The following is a 24,870-nucleotide window of genomic DNA, read 5'->3' on the forward strand; positions in this document are numbered from 1 at the left end:
GCACTCTAAGTTGGTCTTTAGAAGATGGCTACGATGAGGACTCTTCTGTGCGCACTTATCCAGCCAGAGTTTTGGGTGCTGGTACCAGAGCTGGTCTTTTTGTAGCATTGCAAAGTTTCAAACAAGAAGTGGACTATGCTTGTCGTGGTCCTATACAGGGTTTTAAAGTTCTCCTGCACCCACCCAATGATGTACCCTTAGTGTCAAAGCAATTTGTGCGCATACCCATGAGTAAAGAAGTTTCTATAGCTGTTAGACCAAACATGATTACAACATCGGCCGGTATATCTGAGTATCATCCACATCGACGTCAATGCTTTTTAAATAGCGAACGCCATTTAAAGTTTTTCAAAATTTATACACAAAATAATTGCGAATTGGAGTGTTTAACCAATTTCACTTATAGCAAATGTGGTTGTGTTAAATTCTCAATGCCTCGTACTCTTGATATGCCAGTGTGTGGCGAGGATAAAATTCATTGTTACAACCGAGCCGAAGATGATCTTTTATTCAAAGAGTTTAGTGAAGGTCTTAAAAATACTGATTTCAATTATAGAGGCGAAACGGAGTGTAATTGTATGCCTGCCTGTACATCTCTGGTCTATAATACTGAAATTTCCCAAGCTAATTTCGATTTGGAAGATATGCTAAAAGCAGCAGGTGATACGGAATTTTTTGAAGAATTTCCCGGTTCACAAATGACACGTTTAGCGATATATTTCAAAGAGAGTCAGTTTATAACCTCCAAACGTTCTGAACTTTATGGTGTTACTGATTTTTTGGCCAATTGTGGTGGCATTTTCGGTTTATTTATGGGATTTTCCATACTAAGTATGGTCGAAATGATGTATCATTTTTCGCTGCGTTTGTGGTCGAATATGTCAAGGAATTTATAAGAATTTATATTTAAGTTTTTATTGTTTGTATAGTGATATTTTTGTAGTTTTTTTTTTAAAAACTTTGTACATTTATTTATTTTATTTCTTAATTTTGTACATTTTTTGTTTTAAATTTCCCTGTAAATATTTTTTAGTTTTATTTTATTTAAATTTTGTTAATTAAAATATTTAAAACATTTTCTAATTCTATTATTTTTTTAATCAAACATTTCTTTTAAATAAATTTCAAAAATTTCCAATTGAATTTTAGAAATTTCTTGTAATAGGTACATTACAAGAAATGCTGTGATGGTATTTGAAAAGTTTTTAATTGTATTTACCCCATCTAAAGTTTTTTGTTTAACTTTACCTGTTTTATTGCCTCAAAAATGTTTATTATTTTTGGCGCAAGAGTAATTATACCCTACAACCCTTTTGTGGGCGTTTATGTCCAATAACTTGGCAAATTAAGTCGGATTTAAGGTGAAATTCCACACAAATATTTTATTATAAGGAATAAATCACTGTTCTAAATATAATCAAAACCGGTATGCTTCTAATTATGTTCTTCAGAACATTCAAAACAACCTGTATAATACATACAGCTATTAAGTCGCAGACTAAAACTCCAAGAATTTACATTGAATGCATATTATTATATATAAATATCGTTATTTGTATTAAAAATGCCTTAAAATCTAAAGAAAAATCGTTAGATTTCCCGCTAATAGCTAAATCATATTTTTTCCTGCAAAATGAGATTAAAAATTGCAAGATTTAACGAGAAAATAGCTAAATTGGCAATACTGCCAATGCAACGTCCTTCTAATTAATAATTATCTCCACCTGGCAACACCACAAAATACCAACTACTTTCTGTTCACAATTTTCAACACACTTAAATCGTTACTTTGCATACCATCACTAACGACGAATTTTGTTGGTTCTTTTTTTTGCATCGTGCTTGCGTGCGGTTCGCGAGGCGGATAATATATTTTAAAATAAAAAAAGAAAAGAAAAAAAGAATATATTGTAGTTGAAACGAAGAGCAGAGAAAAAATCAAAATAAATTTGTCATCAACCAAATAAAAGAATTTTGAAAGTTTATTGTGGAGAAAACAGCAACAATTTCACAACAAAATAACACAATGGCAGCTGATCAATTTCAACAAATCTTAAATTCTTTGTTATCTACCGACAATGAAGTGAGACAACAAGCTGAGGTGTGTAAAAAGAATAAAAAACATTTATTATTTTCTATCTTTATTTCTAAAAGCAAAAAAGTGCAAAATTAGCAGGCATAAAGTTTTCTGGAACAATTTCAAGGGGGTGTTCGTTCTATTAACCATGTTGGTGTGAAGGTTCAGCCCCATTTCGTATATTTTCCCACATAGGGGGAACATGGCAAAAATGCTGTGGTGGATTTCTTTTATAGCGCGAAACGTGTTTTTTCTTTTGCTTCTGCGGTTAATAAAAATAATAATGTATGGCCAATGTACAAAGAAAATAACTAATATTTAAAGAATTCTCTGGATTTGGTCTAAAAATAATATTTGATATTGATGAGCTAAGAAAAATATTAATAAACAAAACCATTAACATTTTCTTATTTCTTAATATACTATAGACAATTTTATATTAATTTCCTAAGAAAAATGATTCATGGAACGGAAGCAAAACAAAGCCAACAATAGCAAAAATAATTAAGAAAAAAAGCACAGAAAAACATCACACTGACAACAACTGTCACTCTGGTAGTAAAACATTTTTTTGTTTTGTTTATAGGGTGGTGGCGGGTGGTTTGCTATTTGTTGAAGACCCCAAAATGTGATCCTAATATATAATGACGCATTTTGTAAAATCTAATAAAAAAAAATCAAATTAAAATTGCATGAGTTTGCAGAAATAAATCTCGAAATACATGCAGTTTATTTGTGTTGTTTTTTTTTTTTTTTTTTGTTATGGTGCCTATTGATTTATAGCCACCACCACTAGTATATTTACATGCATAAAAAAACTACTCCCTGTCATTTACAAAACCTCCTCCGCCCCTACTCTCTGTGGTGTATAACAGAACCATAGGTACTATATGTAAGTGACCTTGCAATGGAATGTTGTCATATGTTTGTACATAATATAAACATCTTGAAATTATTATTAACTTTTTACTATACCTACCTATCTTTTAGTTTTTATATAATATAATCTATAAACTATTTAATTGAATTTCTTTGTTATATCCCTACAGGATGCTTACAACAATGTGCCCCGTGAACTTAAGGTAACTCATCTATTGGCCACCATTCACAATGGTCAACAATCCGAAGAGGCCCGTCAAATGGCTGCCGTTCTTTTACGTCGTCTTTTTACTTCGGAATTTTTAGAATTTTATAAAGAGGTGAGTAAATAATAATAATAAAATTTTTAGATTATAGGTATCCTTAGTAGCTATTTTAATATCCTTACAACACTATTGTGATGTTGCTACAGCCGCATTATAATATAGCAATCGGTTAGAATAAGTTTTAATTGCCCAACCCATAATATAACTATGACAAGGTACAAGATAGGAATGGAAATTCCAATTGAAATTTGAATTATTTCCACTTCTTTACAAAAACTATGGGATTAATAACTCTAGAACTGATCTGGATTAAAATTAACGGGAACTGAACAGAAGTAAGCTTAAATTTATGTAGAACTGAACTAGAGTAATACTAAAACTGAATTAGAAATTAATTTAACTGAATTAGAACCAAACAAAAACTTAAATAGAACTGAATTACAATTGCACTACTACTGAATTAGAATCGAACTAGAACAGAATTAGAGAGGAACTAGAACTTAACTTTAGCTGAATTAAAACTAAACTAGAACCAAACAAAAACTGAAATCAATTAGATTAAAACTAGATCTGAACTAAAACTGCATTAAAGCTTAACAAATATTGTATTAGAACTGTATTCTACTGAACTAGAAATGAATTAAAACTTAACTGAAATCAGAAATAAACTAAAAGTGGACCATAACTAGAAACGATCTAGACCTAAATATGAACTAAGATCATTCCATAGTTAACCCTACGTCCCTAATAAACCCTTATTGAGAATATTAGTGTATCGCATTATTTAATAAGTTTCGGCATTAAAATCATTCCGAAACAAATGATATATTTTAAAAATAAACTTTTCTATCAAATTCTGTACAGTTCGCTCTACAGAGTCCTCTATTGTAGAGTATCTAAACGTCGTCTATGTACGACTTTCATTTCATACTTATTTATGAAAATGCACACGTTGTATATTGTATACCTTTTTAAAAATCTTTATTTAATTTAATATTTTTTCTTTAAAATGTACTTGATTATTTGTTTTTACTTTATCATTTTCTTGGTGTGTATTTGTTGTTTATGGCATTGCCATTTTTTTCATTTTTCTTTTCTCTTATCTTTCGGTTTGCCAAAATAAACACACACAAACAAAAACAAAAAAATGTTGTGCAAAAAAAAACTTAAAAATCAAGCAGGTAGTCTGTCAGACTGCTGCCATTCTATACATCCAACAACCTTTCCCACTAATAACACACTCCAATCCCTCTACCGCTATACACATTCGTTGTTGTTAATATTTTATGTTTATTTTATTTTTTTATTATATTATATGGAAAGAAAGAAATGTGTTTTTGTATTGTGTGTAGCAGTAGTACGAAACAACAGCAGCAAACTTAAAAAAATTAGGTTATGTCAGGGCTAATTTCTGTTTTGCCGTTTTATATTTAATAGAGTATATTTAGCATTTTTATACATTGCTCCACTTTATTGTTGATAGTTTGACACTAAGGTCAGGTCAATTTATTGTTAATAAAGTAATAAAAGTAGGAACAAAATTCCATCTAATACTGTGCTAGGGAAATGAAAAACAAATAATTATAAATGAATTAATGTTGGAGTTTTCATATTTAGTAATTACTAGGACTTTTACATGTTCATTGGAGTGACTCACAGAAAGTGTAATTCTTTTGTCAACTTACAAAATATTTTATATATTTTTTTGAAACTTTAGAATATATATACCTTAAATGAATTAATTAAATATACAAATAACTAAAAAAAAGAGTCCCACCTCAAAAAGCTGTAAATATTTTTAGCACATTAATAAAATCACTTTGTGCTCTCTATATAAGGAGAGTCAGTCTATTGTTCTCTCTCTGGGCATAAAACAATTATTTTTTTTTTTTTTGTAGGAAATGCATAGTACATATTTCTTATCTCATTTCCCTACTAATTAAGACACGTTTATTTTGATTACCGTTGCGTTCAAGAAATTAGGTCATCTTTAAAGTCAAAGTCTATTCTTTGTTTCTTTTAAAATCTTTAAAGAATAGAATTTTTCGAAAATATGTTAGATATATAGATTAGAGAACTTTTTGCATAAAAGCTAACACTGAAATGTTTCAATTCCCTTAGTAACACCAGAAAGGTGAAGATGAACTAAAGAGAAAAGATTAAAATTGAAATTCCAAAAATGAACAAAATGAAACGAACACATTTTTTATGTTTATTTGTCTGTAAGAGCTCCTATTGAAGAGTAACCAATTGTTACTCCTATTATTATTCTTGGAGGAGGTACTTTACACTTTTGTAAACTTAACTGTATTTCAAATAATTACATTGAAACAATAAAGATTTAATAAGATTAAAAAACGTTTAAAGAATATTCTTGAGAATTAAAAATCCGTATCTAAAAAAGCCGTTTTAGATTCTCCGGATTCAAACTACATTTATTATACATATAAGTTCTAAACAAAGAATTCTATACTGGTGACCTTTCAAAGTCTTTAAAAACATCTAAGAAGGTAATAATATTCCAAGGAATATTATTCAATAAAATATCTGTATGCATAAGGGCCTTTATCAAAACAATTTCTCAAAGGTTTATAAGACAAACTTTCGCACAAAATTTGTTCTATAAACCTTTGATAAATTGTCATGAATAAGGCAGTTACACTATAAAGATTTCAAAGTAAGTTCTACTTCAGTTCTAGTTCAGTTCTAGTTCTATTCTAGTTCAGTTCTAAATAAGTTCTATTCAATTCTAGTTAAGTTCTAGTTCTGTTCTAGTTCAATTCTTCTTCAGTTCTAGTTCTGTTCTAGTTCAATTCTAGTTCAGTTCTAGTTCAATTCTAGTCTTCAACAGCAGCTCAATTTCGATACTTCTCGATGAGATTAATTACTTCCACTCTAATCGGAAGGTAATAGTTTAAGCAGAATTTGGAGTTATCAATTGCTGATTGAACACTTTTTTCCACACAAAATGTTATAAATATGAGGAAACGAAGGTCCTCCTAGTCAAGGAACACAACATTATGTTTACTAAACAGTTCCTCCTGGTACAACACACAGTTAGATACCTCTCCAATTCATGCAAGGAAGGACCTAGTTCAATTCTAGTTCAGTTCTAGTTCAGTTCTAGTTCAGTTCTACTTCAGTTCTAGTTCAGTTCTAGTTCAGTTCTAGTTCAGTTCTAGTTCAGTTCAAGTTCAGTTCTAGTTCAGTTTTAGTTCAGTTCTAGTTCAGTTCTAGTTCAGTTCTAGTTCAATTTTAGTTCAATTTTAGTTCAATTCTAGTTCAATTCTAGTTCAGTTCTTGTTCTAGTCCTGTTCTATTTTAATTCTTCCTCAGTTCTAGTTCTGTTCTAGTTCAATTCTAGTTCAGTTCTAATTCAGTTCTAGTTCAATTCTAGTTTAGATCTAGTTCAGCCTATTTCAGTTCTAGTTCTTCGAATCATCAGTGGAGATCCATAATCTTCTATATAAGTTAAGTCTTTCGTGCGTTCACCTTAGCTGACTCTAACATGTCTAAGACTTCAACAGCAGCTCAATTTCGATACTTCTCGATGAGATTAATTACTTCCACTCTAATCGGAAGGTAACAGTTTAAGCAGAATTTGGAGTTATCAATTGCTGATTGAACACTTTTTTCCACACAAAATGTTATAAATATAAGGAATCGAAGGTCCTCCTAGTCAAGGAACACAACAGTTCCTCCTAGAATACACATTTAGATACCACACCTATTCATGCAAGGAAGGACCTAAGTATATACGAGGAGAACATACGTAGTTATGTGCAGGATCCTATATATCAATACTCGTCAGCGTTGAACAACATTCATAGATGGAGCAATAGGCTTAATGCCCATTGGTCGTGCATAGGCCAATGTGCAGCTTTTAGTTAGAAAGATTCTCAGAATCATGAAAATTATTGGTAGAGACAAGGTTTAGGTCTTTAGGAGTCCAAATATTGGATTTAAAATGTTATATTCAAGTAACCAAAAATGTCTATTAAAAGTAGTAAATACCGGACAGTATCCTGTCAATATCCATTCATAGCAAAACTTAAAATTAAATACTTCCTTAAGTATAATAAGCGTTGAAACTATGAATAATTCTCTACAATAAGTAAACAATTGCAATATATAATTAATAACAAATTCAAAAACAATTCATGTTAAGAACTTAATCCGCTAAAAAGCCATTAGTAATAAAAACAATATTTTCTATTTTATCTTATGGATTTTTTATTGATTAATTTACAGACAAAATAGTATCGGTAACAAAATAAAAATAAAATGTATATGCAAAGCGTTTAATCCACTAACACTAGTTGTAACCAATAAATTGCGTAAATTAAGAAAATTGTATGCGTGTTAGTTTATGTGATTTTATAACGATTTGGAAATAAAATTAAAATATATATTTTTATATGCCATCTATTTACATGTGCGCTTGTGTTTAATTTACACGCAATGTTTGTTTTTATTCATTTCTTTTAACCATTCATTCATTTCTATTTTTCTATGTTTTGCTTTCTTTTTTCCGTTTAGTTACCGCAAGAAGCTCAAGGTCAATTACTACAACAAATTTTACTCGCCGTCCAACAAGATGTAACACCCAATTTACGTCGTAAAATTTGTGAAGTAGTAGCCGAAGCAGCACGCAATCTTATCGATGATGATGGCAACAATCAATGGCCTGACTTTTTGCAATTCCTGTTCCAATGCGCTAACTCACCCTCACCACCATTGCAGGAATCAGCCTTGCGTATTTTCGCTAGTGTACCATCGATTTTCGGTAATCAAGAGACTCAATACTTGGACTTAATTAAACAGATGTTGGCCAAGAGTATGGAACCCACAGCTGATGCTGAAGTGCGTTTCCAGGCTGTACGTGCTATTGGCGCTTTTATCTTGCAACACGATAAGGAAAAGGAAGCGGTTATCTATAAGCAATTTGGTGATTTGTTGCCACGTATGATTATGATCACAGCTGAAAGTATTGAGGCACAAGATGATCAGTCGTTGGTGAAATTGTTGATTGATATGACCGAAACTTGTCCAAAATTCTTGCGTCCACAATTGGAAGTTATTTTCGAAATTTGCATGAAGGTAAGCAGAAATGAAGGCAGAGCAACATAGAATAGTATTAAATATATAATTTTGCTTTAGGTTTTCAGCTCTCAAGATATCGAAGACAGCTGGCGCCATTTGGTTTTGGAAGTTATGGTTTCCTTGGCTGAAAATGCTCCCGCCATGGTGCGTAAACGCGCTGAAAAGTATGTTAATGCCTTGATTCCTTTGGTTTTGCAAATGATGACCGATATGGATGATGATGAAGACTGGGCCACTTCGGATGTCGTCACCGACGATGATAACAGTGACAACAATGTTATAGCCGAATCCTCCTTGGATCGTTTGGCTTGTGGTTTAGGTGGTAAATCTGTTTTACCTCAAGTCATGAACTCTTTGCCTGCTATGTTGGGTCATGCCGATTGGAAGCAACGTTATGCTGCCCTTATGGCCATCTCAGCCATTGGAGAAGGTTGCCACAAACAAATGGAAGCCATGTTGGAGCAAGTAATGTCTGGTGTTTTGAACTTCTTGAGCGATCCTCATCCTCGTGTACGTTATGCCGCCTGTAATGCCATCGGTCAAATGTCTACCGATTTTGCTCCCACATTTGAAAAGAAATTCCACGCCCAAGTTGTACCCGGTCTACTATCCTTGTTGGATGATGTGCAGAACCCACGCGTGCAGGCTCATGCTGGTGCTGCCTTGGTCAACTTCTCCGAAGATTGTCCCAAGAACATTTTGACCCGTTATTTGGATGGCATCATGGCTAAATTGGAAGCTGTTCTCAACTCTAAATTCAAGGAATTGGTTGAGAAGGGTAATAAATTCGTCTTGGAACAAGTAGTTACTACAATTGCTTCGGTGGCCGATACCTGTGAAAAAGAATTTGTTGCTTACTACGATCGTTTGATGCCCTGCTTAAAGTTCATTATTCAAAACGCCAACTCTGAAGATTTGCGCATGTTGCGTGGCAAGACTATTGAATGTGTCAGTCTTATTGGTTTGGCCGTAGGCCGTGAGAAATTCATCACTGATGCCGGTGAAGTCATGGACATGTTGTTGAAGACCCACACCGAAGGCGATTTGCCTGATGATGATCCTCAGACTTCGTACTTGATCACCGCCTGGGCTCGTATGTGCAAAATTTTGGGCAAACAATTTGAACAATATTTACCCTTGGTTATGGGCCCCGTTATGCGCACAGCTGCCATGAAACCAGAAGTTGCTCTATTGGATAACGATGAGGTAGAGGATATTGAAGGCGATGTCGATTGGTCTTTCATTAATTTGGGAGAACAACAAAACTTTGCCATACGCACAGCCGGCATGGAAGACAAGGCCTCGGCCTGTGAAATGTTAGTGTGCTATGCTCGTGAGCTCAAGGACGGTTTCGCCGATTACGCCGAAGAAGTCGTACGTCTAATGGTGCCCATGTTGAAATTCTATTTCCACGATGGTGTACGTACTGCTGCTGCTGAGTCCTTGCCCTATCTTTTGGATTGCGCTAAAATCAAGGGACCCCAATACTTGGAAGGTATGTGGCTCTACATTTGTCCCGAACTCTTGAAGGTTATTGGCACCGAACCCGAAGCCGATGTACAGGCTGAACTCTTGAATTCATTGGCCAAATGTATTGAAACCCTGGGACCCAACTGCCTCAACGATGAAGCCATGAAACAAGTTTTGGAAATTATCACCAAATACATGGACGAACACTTTGAACGTGCCGACAAACGTTTGGCTGCCCGCAACGAAGAGGATTACGATGATGGTGTTGAAGAGGAGTTGGCCGAACAAGATGATACCGATACTTATATATTATCTAAAGTTATTGACATTTTGCATTCTCTATTCGTGACCAATAAGGCACAATTTTTGCCACACTTTGAACAAGTTGCTAAGAACTTTGTAAAACTTTTGGATCCAGCACGATCATGGTCAGACAGACAGTGGGGCTTGTGTGCTTTCGATGATGTTATTGGTAAGTGGAGATATTATACTTTTTAAACTACCCTTTTATAAAAAAATACTTTTCTGAAAAAGTACTTTTAAAAAGAGAGGAAAATGTACCCAAATACCGTCTTAATGTACTATATCTCGTTTATTAAAAAGTGCGTTTAAATAACTTTTTTAAAGTACTTTTATTAACTTAGTTCTTAAAGAAAAATTTCCGATATTTAATGTTAATTAATTTCTTTGCTCTTCACAGAATTCTGCGGCCCAGCTAGTGCTCCTTATCAACAGTTCTTTACACCTGCCTTGTTGCAATACGTTAGCGATAAATCACCAGAAGTACGCCAAGCAGCCGCTTATGGTTGCGGTGTTTTGGGTCAATTTGGTGGCGAACAATTTGCTGTAACCTGTGCACAAATCATTCCATTGTTGGTACAAGTTGTCAACGATCCCAAGAGTCGTGAACCCGAAAATATTAATCCCACAGAGAATGCCATTTCCGCTGTATCGAAAATTTTAATGTACAACAAATCTGCTTTACAAAATGTTGATGAAATCATTAATGTCTGGTAAGTGTATACAGGAAAATGTTTTTTTTTTTATAAAAATTAAAGAAAAACTAATTTTGTATATTTAATGTTAAAGGTTCTCCTGGTTGCCCGTTACCGAAGACAGCGATGAGGCTCCTCATATTTATGGTTATTTGTGTGATTTAATACAGGCCAATCATCCCGTCATTTTGGGTGCCAACAATTGTAATTTACCACGTATTGTTTCCATCATCGCTCAAGCATTTGTTAACAAAGTGGTAGCTGTTGTAAGTGAGGTGGGTTCACGTATGTTGGCCATTGTTAAACAAGTCGAAACGAATCCCGAGGTCTTCCAAGTCTGTGCTAGCCAATTAACACCTGAAATGCAACATGCTCTGCAAGAAGCCTATCGGGAATTGGCCAATGCTAACTCGGCTCAAGGTTAAAATGTAGAATTAAGTGAAACACTCAAACATTACAACACTACACAACCACCAACACCCTTACAACAACAACAAACAAAAAACCGCAGACAACAAACAAAATGAAAAAAATATATATATAAAGAATATTGCTTTCTTTCTCTAAATTGCATTATTATATAAAAATAATTATATATATGGTATATACAATATACTAACTTATATAAAATATACATATTAATTATAAAAAAAATAATAATAGTAACACTCACACACACACATATAACAATTATTATATGCTGTATGTTTTAACGAACTAATGGAAAGATTACTTCTTTGTCTTTTAAAAACAAAAATCAAGTTTTCTTTCTAATTAAAACCTCCCTTCCCCCTTCTAACGATTTTGGCAATGTATAAGTTTTGACTTTTTTTTAAACACTATTAAAACTTGTATTTTATTCCATTATGTCTTTTTTAACGCTTTAAAATTTGCTATAAAACATATTTGTTTTATTTAAAAAAAAAATCGTTGAGTTATGTTTTTTAAACTAAATATTATATATTGAGAAATATGTTTTAATTTAACTGAAATTCAAATTTAAAAAAAAAGAAAAGATAAACATGTATTTTGGACTCTAAACTTGTAACTATTATCAATTTTCTTATTTTATTATTATTTACAAACAAGAAAATTTATTATTCAACTGAGATTTAAACATAAAAAAAAGAAAATATAACAGAAAAATATATAAAAAAATTTCATTAAATAAAAATTATAATAAAAAATATAAAATATCGTTTTTTATTTGTTTTAAGGAAGAAAACGTTGATTTTGCAGTCAGTCACTTTGTTGTTGTAGCTTTTTTCTCACCAAAATGCAATTTTAAAATTTGTATGAAATACCAGGATATCAGAATTCAGCAGCAAGGTGCATTTTTTAAAAAATAAAAGTTTTGCTGCAAATAGCAAAGCATATCTTGAGGCTGTTTTGAAATTGCTTTAATTTTTAACCCCTAAAGTATGTACACTTTTTCGTGCAATAAAAAGTAGATAAAACAGTGCACAATTTATACTGTAACACTAGGTATAAAGAAAAGTTGAACAGTTGATACTCGATTTACAATGAATATTGGAAAATTTATTTTTTTTTTTTTCTTTTTAACTGAAACTTTATTACGTTTTTGTTTTGTTATTGATGCTTTTTTTTTTCTTAATAATAGATTTCTTGTTGTTAAACTATAAATTATGTTTAATTTAATGAAGGGGGAAATATTTTAAAAACTAGATGATAAGGGCATTGTGAGAAATAAAATAAAAAATAATGAAATTATATAGTTTTAAAGGTGAAAAAAATTTTAGCTGGAAAGGGCTTAATAAAGGTGTATATAATAGGTGAATTTACAATTGTATATAATAAAAAGATAAATACTTATAAATATAAATAAAATAATGCATTAAAAAGAAAAAAAACCTTTAAAATAGTTTCGGACAAGTGTTTAACTAAAGTGTAAGAGTGTTGTGAGAGATAAAATAAAAAAAAAATAATGTAATTATTTCAGTTATATGTATATATAAATAACTTGTATTTGTTGCTGTTATTACTTTTTTTAATTAGGAAATCTTAACCTAAGAGATATTGTTCATCAGATTCAACATTATCGGGATCAACTTCTTCAATTTCGGCCTCTGCCTCCAATAAATCTATATCGACTACATCTTCCAAACCCGTTTCACTATCCTCCGCTTCAGCATCTAGGCCCGCCACCTCAACATCATTGTTTCCTCCCTCTCCATTACCATCCTCGTCCTCATCGAGTGTGACACAATCGTCTTCATAGTTTTTCATTTTTTGCACCATATTGGGATGTTTATTCTTTAAATGCTCTTGCATATTGCTAATATGGAAATATTTCATAGAACAATAGCGACAATGTAAATAGGCGCCATAGGGTAAGTGCTTGAATTTATGCACCTGCAGATCGCGTAATTTGCGACCATTTACCGTTTCATTGCATTCCAAACAGAGGTGTAGTTTGGCACTGATTTTTTTGAAATTCAAAACTGTACGATTATTGAGATTATGTTCAATATTTATGTGTTCACGCCAACCGCGTGTAGTATCGAAATCAGCTCCACATTGGGGGCAATTTAAAGTAAAACAGCCCTGATTTTCGGTAGTTGATTCGCCGGAATTAGCCGCATTAGTTGATTGGGCTGGCAGTGAGGCGCGTGTAGGCCAAGAGAATTTAGCTGAACTGCCACCACCAGTGACAGTTTCCGTAGTAGTAGCATTAAAATCAACACCACTTTCTTCGTCATTATTAAAGGCGCTGCTGGTATCGCCTGCATCCGCAAAATTTGCTTCCGGATTAATGCCTGAACATTTGTTTGTGTTTTTATCCAAGTGTTTGAAAAACATTTGTTTACGTACAAACTCTCCCTGGCAGGCGGTACAGCTGAACGATTTGTATGGCAAATGTCTGAATTTATGCGATTGCAATTGTCCTATAGCGCCCTTGGTGTGTGTGACCGTGACTCTTTTATAGCACTGCAAGCAAATGTAATGATGTTCATCCAATTGCCGGAAATTCAAACCTTCGCGACTATTCAAATTATGCTCTTCTACAATGTGTTTACGCCAAAAGACATGGGAATCGAAACTTTGATTGCATGAGGGACAGTGATAGGTAATAGTTTCATGATCTACGGCATTGTGAAAAGATATAACATCTTCGACAGTTTTCAAACCAGGTGGTCGATTAGTATTGTTAGTAGAAGGATCAGTATGTCGTATAGGTCTAGCGGGAGCATCATTAAATTCCTTAGAAGTAGAGCTGCTTGTATGTAAATTTGATGAATATCTTTGCTGTTTCGATTCCATAGAAGAACCGCCACCACCACTTCCTCCACCTCCTGCTGCTCCTCCGCTTGCTCCTTCCGCAAGTTCTACTATGTTGTGTCTTTGTCGTAAGTGAGCAATCATATTGGGTTTATGATTATACGATTGGCCGCACAGCAGACACTTCAAATAGAGTTTATAAGGACAATGACGGAATTTATGATCCTGCAGACCCTTAAGCTTTGAACTAGTCACGGTATCTTTACATTGTTTGCACTGATAACGAAATTTATCCAAAGCACGGAAACCCAAATATTCACGTTTATCAAAGTTATGCTCAACATTAATATGACGACGCCACTGGATTTGTGAGCGAAATTCTAAGCCACATTGAGGACATAGATAAATAAAATTACAGTCCATGGTTGTGTGATCGTCAGGCTGAACATCAACATCCCGACTGGGCACTAATAAATCATCCGTGTCATTGGATTTTTCCTCAGTTTGCTGTGTGCCCTGATTCGAGGAAGAACTTTGATAATCAACAAAATCATGTTCCTGTCTAATGTGATGTTGTAAAGCTTGAGGTGTGGGGAATATGGAACCACAGTCGACACATTTATGTCGAGTAATTTGTTCCATATTACTATTACTACTCTTTTTTGGCGGTGTACTATAAGGGGAATTATTATTTTGATATAAATGAGCATCACCTTTGGCGAAATCATAGCCACCCACTACGGTTACATCGTCGTCATCATCATCGTCTTCAATTAAATGTACAATTTCATAGGTATAATTTGAAAGTCTTACAATTTCCTTAGGAGGATAGTGAGCTATTTTATAGGGTTTTTTGACAAATGGTTTGAAACTATTAGCCCCACTGCCAGTGCCACCGCTACTGCCGTAATTTGTCGCTCCTGCTGGTGGTACAGGATTAATTTGTCCAAAACCTCCTGGTCCTCTTGCTCCCAATTTATGAGAGTTTCTCAAGTGTTTGATTAAACCCTTACGATCGGTATAGGTTTTACGACATAAACGACACTTGGCAAACGATTTATACTGCATGTGAGTCATACGATGCTGTTGGGCATTTTGTATGCCATAGGCATTCGTTATAATCTTATCACATTCCCTACACTTCAATTGGCGATCATTGATATTTTCAAAATTTAAATTTTCTAATTCACCCAATTTATGTATCTCTACAATATGTTTACGCCATATTTTCTTATCATTATATTCCTTACCACACGCTGGACAAATGTACGTTATATGCTGTTCGAAGACATCACGTTCCTCTAATCTCGAAGTATAGGCATCCGGTCCTGCTGATACATTTTTACTATCTGACGTTCCATAACCACCTCCACCACCACCACCGCCATCATCATAATCATCCGCAAAGCCACCTCCGCCGCCACCACCAAAGCCAAATGCTTCTTGACTATCGTCATCGTTATTTTGTGCAGCAGTTGCTCGTGTATTATTTTCCGAAACCAAATGATGTTTAGCGGCCAAATGTTTGACAATATCGCGATTTACATTAAAAGAATCGAAGCAAAGTTTACAACTCATCCATTTTTTGTAGGGTAAATGACTGAATTTATGTATTTGTAGACTGCGTATAGAAGAGTTTGAGAGGATCTGAAAAAAAGGAATATTTTTATAATTGTACGCTACACTTAACTTTAAATTAATTCTAAAATTAACAAGTATGAAAGTAAAGTCGGACGTGGTCAACAATATGGTCAGTTTTGAGTATAAAAAGTGGTTTATTTTAAAGTTTACCTTGGTTTCGATATATTTAAGCCCAATTTTAAAAATATTCTTCATAAGGGGTCTAGGGACAAATATGGACCGATTCCCAAAAAAGTGATTTTATATTTAAATTTAATTTGTAGTGAATTCCATCACTATATAACGGCTTATAAAAGAATTATGGAACAATCTACTCCGCCTCATTTGATCCTTCTTTGTCGAGGATAAAATGAGGCCTGATCGTTACGAAATTCGGAACAGTTATCAAATAAATATAAGTTATGTCGCTTTTTATCGGTTATAATTATGAGCTCAAAGCCTATTCGAGGGGCTTGGTTGTATGAGGAGTAGATAAAATAATGGACCAATTCCTACCATATTCCTTGATCCAAAAAACATGCCACATGTAATCAAATTATCTCCAAAATAGCGACTTTGTACCTTGTTAACCAGACAGACTCAGAAAATGATTCCAAACTGATTCGTATACTTTAACATGGGTATATGAACAATATTTGTGTGCGTTAAATGCATTAGCATAAACCTAATGTAGTGGTTGGTGTAGAATATAAATATAAACAAAACTTTTACTTACCACATTGCAACCCATACACTGAGCCTGCTGATTAAGCAGTTCGCGAAAATTCAGACCCCTTCTTGTACCAAATTCATGTACATATTCAATATGTTGACGCCACTGTGCTTGTGTCTCACACTCGGTACCACATTGGGGACAAGTGAATAGAACATACTCTTCCAATGAAGCATCTATTTCATCTGCCGCAGAAGATTTATTTGGACGACTTGTTAATGTTTGATCGGGCGCTGAACCATTTGTAGAACCGTCATCCAGAAATGCGGGCAATTCCATAGCAGGCCTTTTTGCTGGCGGTGGTTGACTATCATCGCCCATCATATCATCCTCTTCATCCTCATTGAGTACTTCATTTTTCACTTCAATATTATCAAATAAATCTGTAGCATTCTCCTTAACCATACCAATCGATATTTTAGGTCTGGCACTATTTTGAGGTCCTCCGCTGCCGTCTGAGCGACTTAATATTGAGCGTATAGTTTGCGGCTGTGTATTCGCATTCTTAGTTTTCGTATGTTCCTTTTTAAGCAGAGCAATCAAATCGTCACGGTGGGTCATTCGCAAATGCACCATAAGATCTTGACGATATTTATACTGACGCTTGCACACCATACATTTGCTACATCTAAACGGTAAATGGGTGAATTTATGCTTAAGTAAATTCTCCATACTGTGCATAGCGATACGTTTATGACATTCCATGCATTCATGATAGAGTTTATCGAGTTGTATGAAATTTAAGCCACGACGTGTATTGAAAAGATGTATAACGTTCAAGTGATTTTTCCAGGCATCTTGGGAACTAAATTCATGCCCACAGGCCGGGCATATATAAATAACAGCATCTTCGAATTTGACCATAGCATTGTAGTATTGGTCTTCCGGCGTTAAATTCGGATAATCTTTGTCGTTTACTGAGAATTTATTGAACAGAGAACGATTTTGTGAATTTGATGATTCTAAACCGAAATCAAAGAGGGCATCATCCTCTTCACGATTGCGAATACGACTGTCATCTTCGTTATTGTTTTCATTGTTATTGGCAGCGTCAGAGAGAAAGTGTAATGGAATATTGTTGTCGTTATCGTCATCGAACATTTCTTCGGCAGCCTCTTGAGGCTCTTCTTTAACCTGCATATCCTGCACTGGTGAGGGTATACTAAATGGCACATCTTCACCACCATCACCTTCCTCATCTTCATTTTCCACAGTAGCCTCATCCATATTGCCCTCATCTGGCTCAAAATCATTGGTAAACATATTCCAGGGTTCTAAATTATCCATTTTTTGTGCAATTCTTTCAAAAAAGACTGGAGATAAAAATAAAAACTATGCCATTAACTATTTCCCTTTTTTAGTTAAAAAATCCAGTTTTTTGTGTTAAATTCTTACCTTTTTATTACATTTGCTTTTTGTTCGCTTTCGTTTTTTATGCCTGCCTGCTTGTCTGCTGCTTTTTTCTATTTTTCAATGAGTTACTTTAGATTGTTCCACTTTTTTATTTTTATCCAAACCATGTATAATTTGGTGGTAGATTCAAAACTTTAAACACTTAGGAAGGTTTTTATAGTTAAATTAATAAATTAAATAATTTATTTATCAATTTGCTAAATATTTTTTTATTGTTTACGGCATTTTTACGGAGCTCTTCAAAAAGAATACTTTTGCAATTATTTCTTTGATTTTGCTTTCGCATTCACATTCGTACAAGCCCAAGCCGTGTTATCGGCTATAGTGTTGCCAGTTTTTTGCCAATAACATTGTTATCGACTTGTGTACACTGTATTACCGCTGCATTACTACTGTTTTTAAGCAATACAACTCTGTTGATGACCGAATTTCAGTTACTATACTAAATAATGGATGTAACAGTATTTTAAAGATTGTTCAACTTGACTGGACTATGCAATTAAATTAAAGTTCAATATCTGCATTTCAACATTTAAATTTTAAATATTTGGCTGGAATTAAATTTGTTTTAAATATGCACTCAAGCCAAATAGTTATGGGGAAAGCAGTTACCCGACAACCTTTAGAAAGCTTTAATATCCAATAGAATCATTAATTAGCTATGTAACAATTTGTATTTCAATTAAATTAAAAAAAACATAATTTATTTATTAAATTAACGACTATTTTTATAAATGCTTATTAATGCTCTTAAGTAATCTAAAAAAGTGATAAAATACAAAAAACTATATGAAATTATATGTATAGTAACGAAAAAAGATTTTTTAATTAAAAAACAATACTATTTTGAAGTTGGTAAAGGCATCAATTGAAAACCGCCACTCGTACCTAAAATATTAAACAAAAATCGTAACTACTAAACGTAAACTCAAATGAAAAAACTATAATTTTATTTACCTGTTTTCTTTGCAATCCATGTGCCACCACCGCCACTACTACGTGCTCCAGCACTTGATGCTCCTCGACCACCACGAGCTGCTTTTTTTCGTGCCGGTGAACCAAAACTCTTTTTACTGGTGTACTTACGTCTAGGGGAAGATGTTGCGGCTGCACCCCATGACGAGGAAGCTGCCGCACCACCAGATTTACGATATTTCTTGGCGCCTCCACCCCGCCAACTGCGTTTTCTTTTACCACCACGATAACTACCGCTACCACTAGCGTTAGCACTACCTTGCGAAGCCGCAGCTCTACCCCAATCTTCACCATCATCAGCATCCATGTCATCGCTACTATCCGCACGTACGCGTTTTAGTGTTGAACTTGTGGAAGACGCCTTTTCTTTTTCCACTTCTTCCAACTCCTCCAGATCCATTAGCAAACATAATTTTTCGGCTGCATAATTTCGTGTTATCTCTAATAACTTTTCACCATATTTATCGAAATTCGCCTTTGTTACATGAGGTATTGAACACATTTCCGCTTCAGTTTCGGGTAGTTGCTCTGCCATAGCCTTAATGGCCTGTATATTCATAATACTAGCCATGGTAACATTACGTGCAGCCGCAATTGTACGACAAAGATCAAGTAGATCGGAATAACAACGTTCATAGATATCTTTAAGTTGTTGACTACTTTTCGATGATGCCTTGTTCGCACTCTCGACCATATCATTACTAAGACCAAGTGCCTGGGCTTTACCTTCTTTGCGCGTCAATGGGAATTCCATAGTGAGTTTTTCTTTCATAATTATATCTACTTTAGCTCCTAAATAGATATACGCCTGGGGTATATCATTGGCAAATATAAGATCTTCACGTAAATATTCCTGTGTAACCATTATACGTAATAGTCTTTGAATATCGGCTTTATCCCAATCTTTAAGAATACCATGATGTGGTGTTTTATTGTGACCATTATCAATGATTTTCTTTATATTCGAACCTTTAAGAACATCAGCTGTAAAAAAGAATTGTTATTTTTAATATTTTTGGACATCTCAAGACTATAGTCCAGTCTATAGTCACGACTATAGTCAGTTTATAGTAAAGACTAAAGTCCAGTCACTACTATAGTCCACAGTCTATATAGTCAAGACTATAGTCCAGAATACTATAGACAAATCTATAATTGTGAGTCTACTAAGTCTTTAGTCTCCTGGTCTTTACCAGATTATCTAGTCTTAGCGATGTAACGAAAATTAAGTTAATTGTATTACCAATATGCAGTAGAGTAAATCGGGAACGTCCACTACATAAATCCTTTACACAGCGCACAACTTTGCGACAATGTTCCAAAGCATCGATTTTCTGGAAAAAAAAAGTTTCTTTTTAACACACAAGTTTGAAGAAAGAGGATATGGGAATTATACAAAGCTATTCATCACATTGCTTTTTAATTTTTTTTACTACATTTTACCTGATAACGTTTCTGCTTTAAACAATTATCACAAGCAGTTTCTTTAGTTTTCAAACAATCCTCACGGGTAAAATGTTCACCGAAATAATCCAACTGCTGGGCTCGACGACAATCTGTAACATTTTCACAATAACCCACAATACGATTTAAATTTTCTACATGAATTCTTTTAACATCATAGTTTATAGATCTGTCCACTATAAAGAAAAACAAAATAATTTTTTTTATCGATATATAGGTATTTGAAAATAAACTCCTCATTCAACTTACTATCCATCATCTTGCGATAACGTAACATATCTCCATAGTTATAGTACAAAATACAGTGGGCTAATTCACCATCGCGTCCAGCGCGACCGGCTTCCTGGTAATAGCCCTCTATAGACTTGGGCAAGGAGTAATGTAAAACAAAACGTACATCGGGCTTATCAATGCCCATACCAAATGCTATGGTAGCACATATTACACGTACTTTATTCGTTATCCAATCCTTTTGTCTGGACTCTCGTACACTATCACTTAGGCCAGCATGATAAGCACATGCTCTTACGCCAGCCGAACACATACTTTTCGCTACATCATCACATTCTTTGCGTGATAAACAATAAATAATGCCGCTATCGGTAGAGGGACGCGAGCGTATAAATGTTTTGATATCTTCCAAAGTGGCGGCACCTTTTTTCGGCAATACAGTGTATTTAAGATTGCTGCGATTAAAACTAGATAAAAACCATTTGGGTTTTGTTAAGTTTAACTGTTTTAATATATCCAGTCTTACACGAGGCGTTGCAGTTGCGGTCAAAGCCATGGTATTGACTTTCGGAAAACGTTTTCTTAATATGCCCAAACGTTTATAGTCGGGACGGAAATCATGACCCCACTGTGATACACAATGAGCCTCGTCTATAACAAAGCGACTAATAGAGTTTTTCTGATATAGAGTATCTAAAAGATCTTGAAATTTAGCCGAACTTGATATCTTTTCGGGGGTCACATATAAAATTTTAATGCGTGGCGGTGTGGTCTCTAAATCACAGTAAATTGCACGTTGTTCTTGTATAGATTGATCACCTGAAAAGTTTTTGGCATAGATCTAAGAGAGAAAATCGTAATATTATTTTAATTCCGAAATAATTGTTATACAAAAGCACTTACATCCAGTGAAGACAATTTATTTACTTGATCGGAAATTAGCGATTTTAGAGGACTGATAACAATTGTAACTCCCTCTGTAAGAATGGCAGGTAATTGATAACACAATGATTTGCCACCACCCGTTGGCATTAGAACAAAACAATCATGCCCCAAGAGAGCAGCATTTATCACCTGCAATTGATTGGGACGAAAACTTTTAAGACCAAAATTAAAGCGTAAAGCTTGCATCATACGCTCCGAATGTGGATAATTACATCCATCGAATTCACCGGTTATGCCATCATTATGAACATTTGAATGAAAATTACCAGCTACTTTTTGAGCAGATTTTGTTAAACTCGGCCGTATATCCGTTTTTGTTGTGGGCGTTTTTAGCAAATCATTTGCTAAAGATGAACGGTGGCTAGTACTGGGTCGATTATCGAAATCGTCATCGTCATCATCAATAGTTATAGTGTTGGCAGTAGCAGTGCTAGTTGAAGTCGAATTGTAGGTTGTAGAAAGTTTTGCCGCTGCTTGTGAATAGGCCAATTCAAATTGTTCGGGATCATATATCTTAAAGGTAGTTTTTTAAAGAGTTTTAAAAGTTTTGTTGATTTGGAACTTATTTTGATATTATTTTGAAAATTTTCAATTTCGAAATTGGAAAATAAAAAAATTTATCTTAAATAAAACCTAAAATCTACTTTTACGAGATTATTTTATATAATGAAAATACTTTCAAAATTCATGAAAATTTTGAAATTATTTTTTAAATTTTTAAGTTCGAAATTCGAAAATGTAAAAAAAATAAAATTAAACGAAACAAAAACTATATTTTTCTAAATTCTCATGATTTTGAGATTATTTTAAAAACTTTAAATTTTTTTCGAACATAACGAATTTTCGAATATGCTTTAAAATTCTTATTTTCTAAAACTATATTTTTATAAAATTTTCGAAATTTGAAAATGAAAGAAATTAATCTCAAATAGAATTAAATGTATATTTCTATGAATCCTATTATTGTAGAGATTATTTAAACACTTTCTCGAACTTAAGTTCGAATTTTCAAAAAAAAAAAAATATGTTAATTTAAATTAATTTTTCACTTACTGGAAATCCATCTTCATCAAGTTCAGGTGTTTTAGCTTTTTGATTTGTTTCCACCGGAAATGTGATACGTTGTGCTGATGGCTGCTCTTTAATCGGTTGCTTTTCTTCCTCAAAATCTCTATAGGCATAACCATTAAAAAGTGATTGACGTCCCTTTAGCTCATTATCTTGTTCTTTAATATCATTTAATAAATCATCCAATTCGCAATCATCTTCAACCTCTGCGCCCAGAATATTTCCATTAGTTGATTTTGTATCCGTAGTATAGTTATAGTTGTTATCGTCATCATCGTCATCCAAACATATGGTTTCTTTTAAATAAGTTTGTTCCTCATCTTCTTCCTCTTCATCTTCACATAGATCATGTACTAATTCTTCCCTAAAACGCGTTAATTCCGACATTTTTTCTACATTAACGGCAGAGATTTTTTCTTTACTATTGATGGGCTTAATTTCTATTAAATCATCTTCGTCCTCAGGCGCTCCATTACAATAGTTGCTTTCGATAGTAGCAGGCTTATTCCATTTGTTCATTTCATTTTGTTCGGCTTTTATTTGTCTTTCCTCTTCCTCCATATCATCGATATCAAAATCGGGTTCAGGTTCCAGCTGTATTGTGGGTCTAATCGGTTTCACTTCAATTTTTGTGGGCGATGTTATTTTATTTAATTTTTGTGGCTTCTCTTCTTCATCCTCCGTCTCTACATCATCTATATTAAAATGTGTGTTTTGTTGCTGCTCTACTTTTTCCAATGTAGTATTTAGTAATTTAGTTTTAGCTTTGAATTTTTGTCGTATTATTTTTAATTTCAGAAATGTACCCGGCTCAAAGCCTCCAATAGAGTTAAAATAATCGGCTGGTATTTGATCAATTATATTGCAATATTTTTCCATTAATTCTGAGTATTTCGTTTTGAAAAAGGATAAGCTTGATTTAAGTACATGAATGTTTTCCTTTAAATGGAAATACGTATAGTATTAGAAATGTTTTTATATAAAAATGTATTTAATTTATTTAATAAGCTTTCCTAAGAAGAACAATTTTGTCTAGTGAAAGCATTAGCATTGTCGTTCATTCTACATACTAAGTTTTCTATTCGAAATTATCGCCGATATTATAGGATTATTTCTGACTAAAACGTGCAAATCTAACTAAAACTGGAAAATCCCAATTGTTTATATTTACTATTTATGTACTTACTTCGTTAACACCCGTTTTAAAATGATGACTTTGCATTAAATCACACAAATAATCATTAAGCCCACTTTCAAAAACTATATTGATATTGGATTTTTCCGCTTTTTTAGAGCTGCTCAAATTATCACTAGTTGTTGTTGTTTTTGATGTTGCGGGTTCTGAGACATTCACAAAATTTGTTTTTATGGGCTCCGGTGGTTTGTCATCGACTGTTTTGGGTTTTATTGAGTAATCATCATTTGTTTTACCAAATTTACTATTAAGATCAATTACAGTTCTATTACTGGCAGCTGAGACGCGGTTATTGTTTTTGAATCGATAAGTTTGATTGACCAGTTCATCAAAACTATCATCCAGATGTCCTTCAGATGGTACATTTAGGACTTTAGGGGATTCAGTTGATGCTGCTGTTGAGGTAGAATTTTTAATTGGTGTAAGTGTAAATTTACTGCGTTCCCTGGTCAATTTTTCTATACTTTCGTTAAGAGATTTCATAGACGTTTGGTAGGTATTTTCGATATCATCAAAGTTAATTTTCATAGGGGAGTTTAATATAGAAGTGGATAATTTTTCTTGTTTTAAGTCTGTTTCATTGGTTTTAGTTTTTATAGGTGCTAAAGGTGATTTATCAACATCTTCATAAACATATTTCTTAATAAATATATTATTTTTATTGTTATCCGTTTTGGCTGGTAGTTCTTTGGACTTATGTGAACTTGTGGTACTTCTTACATCATCTTCCTGTTCTTCATCTGTATCGGAGTCCAAATAAATAGGATTCATTGGTTTTCTTTCTGCTGCTAGTGTAATATCTAAAATAATAATCCATTAGTTTTAATCACGAGAAAATGCTAAACAATTTTTACCTTTTTTATTTTGACTACAACCTAAAAATGAACTCAAAGACATTTGCTTTGTTTTGATTGTTCCGGATTTCTGTGATGCTGTTATTTTCTTGGACATTTTTCTGCTTATTTCCAGATTTTATAACTTTAACTTCTATTTAATACAAATATTTGTAAATTTATTTACTAAATTCTTTAATCAACATAAATATTTTTTCAATCCATAGGTTTGTAAACACAAAACTAAATAATTTTAGAAAATTATCAACCAAAATAAAATCCGCGCAAACAATAATAGAAAAATAGAGCTGCCAGATTATGAATAATCACCAAAAGTCGGAATTTACAATAATCAAAATATTT

The 24,870-nt window shown here is 33.4% G+C and overlaps 4 protein-coding genes across 5 annotated transcripts; 2 read left to right on the forward strand and 2 right to left on the reverse strand.

Annotated features, from left to right (window-relative positions):
- Positions 1 to 5: 5 nt before the first annotated feature.
- On the forward strand, positions 6 to 1,013 carry LOC119604216 (pickpocket protein 28; the record flags this gene model as incomplete). Its single annotated transcript, XM_037956698.1, has 1 exon — positions 6 to 1,013. A coding segment is annotated over one exon (891 nt), but the record flags the coding sequence as incomplete, so codon positions are not given.
- A 778-nt stretch (positions 1,014 to 1,791) lies between these two features.
- On the forward strand, positions 1,792 to 11,896 carry LOC119604205 (importin-5). The gene is made up of 6 exons (XM_037956684.1): positions 1,792 to 2,101; positions 3,127 to 3,276; positions 7,762 to 8,322; positions 8,383 to 10,267; positions 10,496 to 10,808; positions 10,885 to 11,896. Exons 1-6 carry the CDS (start codon positions 2,027 to 2,029, stop codon positions 11,213 to 11,215), a joined length of 3,315 nt encoding a protein of 1,104 aa, XP_037812612.1. The 5' UTR covers positions 1,792 to 2,026; the 3' UTR covers positions 11,216 to 11,896.
- A 462-nt stretch (positions 11,897 to 12,358) lies between these two features.
- Positions 12,359 to 18,074, reverse strand: LOC119604206. 2 transcript variants are annotated; one of them, XM_037956685.1, is made up of 3 exons: positions 17,779 to 18,074; positions 16,387 to 17,696; positions 12,359 to 15,677 (listed from the first exon to the last, which is right to left on the reverse strand). In XM_037956685.1, the coding sequence occupies exons 2-3, from the start codon at positions 17,668 to 17,670 to the stop codon at positions 12,813 to 12,815; spliced, it is 4,149 nt and encodes a 1,382-aa protein (XP_037812613.1). In that variant the 5' UTR covers positions 17,671 to 17,696; positions 17,779 to 18,074; the 3' UTR covers positions 12,359 to 12,812. The 2 variants fall into 2 exon arrangements, with proteins under 2 accessions (XP_037812613.1, XP_037812614.1); XM_037956686.1 differs by having other exon boundaries at positions 16,387 to 17,715.
- A 392-nt stretch (positions 18,075 to 18,466) lies between these two features.
- LOC119604217 (Bloom syndrome protein homolog) lies at positions 18,467 to 24,802 on the reverse strand. Its single transcript, XM_037956700.1, has 9 exons — positions 24,529 to 24,802; positions 23,666 to 24,474; positions 22,465 to 23,418; positions 21,370 to 21,924; positions 20,485 to 21,307; positions 20,215 to 20,411; positions 20,015 to 20,105; positions 18,754 to 19,755; positions 18,467 to 18,684 (listed from the first exon to the last, which is right to left on the reverse strand). The coding sequence occupies exons 1-9, from the start codon at positions 24,623 to 24,625 to the stop codon at positions 18,638 to 18,640; spliced, it is 4,575 nt and encodes a 1,524-aa protein (XP_037812628.1). The 5' UTR covers positions 24,626 to 24,802; the 3' UTR covers positions 18,467 to 18,637.
- Between the last annotated feature and the right edge of the window lie 68 nt (positions 24,803 to 24,870).

Source organism: Lucilia sericata, unplaced genomic scaffold (assembly GCF_015586225.1).
Source record: "Lucilia sericata isolate MDLA Ls3-8-SP2 unplaced genomic scaffold, ASM1558622v1 Contig000371F_arrow, whole genome shotgun sequence".
Lineage (NCBI taxonomy): Eukaryota > Metazoa > Arthropoda > Insecta > Diptera > Calliphoridae > Lucilia > Lucilia sericata.

What these genes read in the sequence shown, in the direction of transcription:
- LOC119604205 (XM_037956684.1), top strand. Translation starts at nt 2,027, where the DNA reads ATGGCAGCTGATCAATTTCAACAAATCTTAAATTCTTTGTTATCTACC. An exon ending in AAGTGAGACAACAAGCTGAG is followed by an intron (nt 2,102 to 3,126) that starts GTGTGTAAAAAG and finishes ATATCCCTACAG; the next exon opens with GATGCTTACAACAATGTGCC. An exon ending in TTTTAGAATTTTATAAAGAG is followed by an intron (nt 3,277 to 7,761) that starts GTGAGTAAATAA and finishes TTTTCCGTTTAG; the next exon opens with TTACCGCAAGAAGCTCAAGG.
- LOC119604206 (XM_037956685.1), bottom strand. Translation starts at nt 17,670, where the DNA reads ATGGATAATTTAGAACCCTGGAATATGTTTACCAATGATTTTGAGCCA. An exon ending in AGTGTATGGGTTGCAATGTG is followed by an intron (nt 15,678 to 16,386) that starts GTAAGTAAAAGT and finishes CCTTTTTTTCAG; the next exon opens with ATCCTCTCAAACTCTTCTAT.
- LOC119604217 (XM_037956700.1), bottom strand. Translation starts at nt 24,625, where the DNA reads ATGTCCAAGAAAATAACAGCATCACAGAAATCCGGAACAATCAAAACA. An exon ending in TTATCGCAAGATGATGGATA is followed by an intron (nt 20,412 to 20,484) that starts GTAAGTTGAATG and finishes TTTTCTTTATAG; the next exon opens with TGGACAGATCTATAAACTAT. An exon ending in ATGGATTGCAAAGAAAACAG is followed by an intron (nt 18,685 to 18,753) that starts GTAAATAAAATT and finishes TTAATATTTTAG; the next exon opens with GTACGAGTGGCGGTTTTCAA.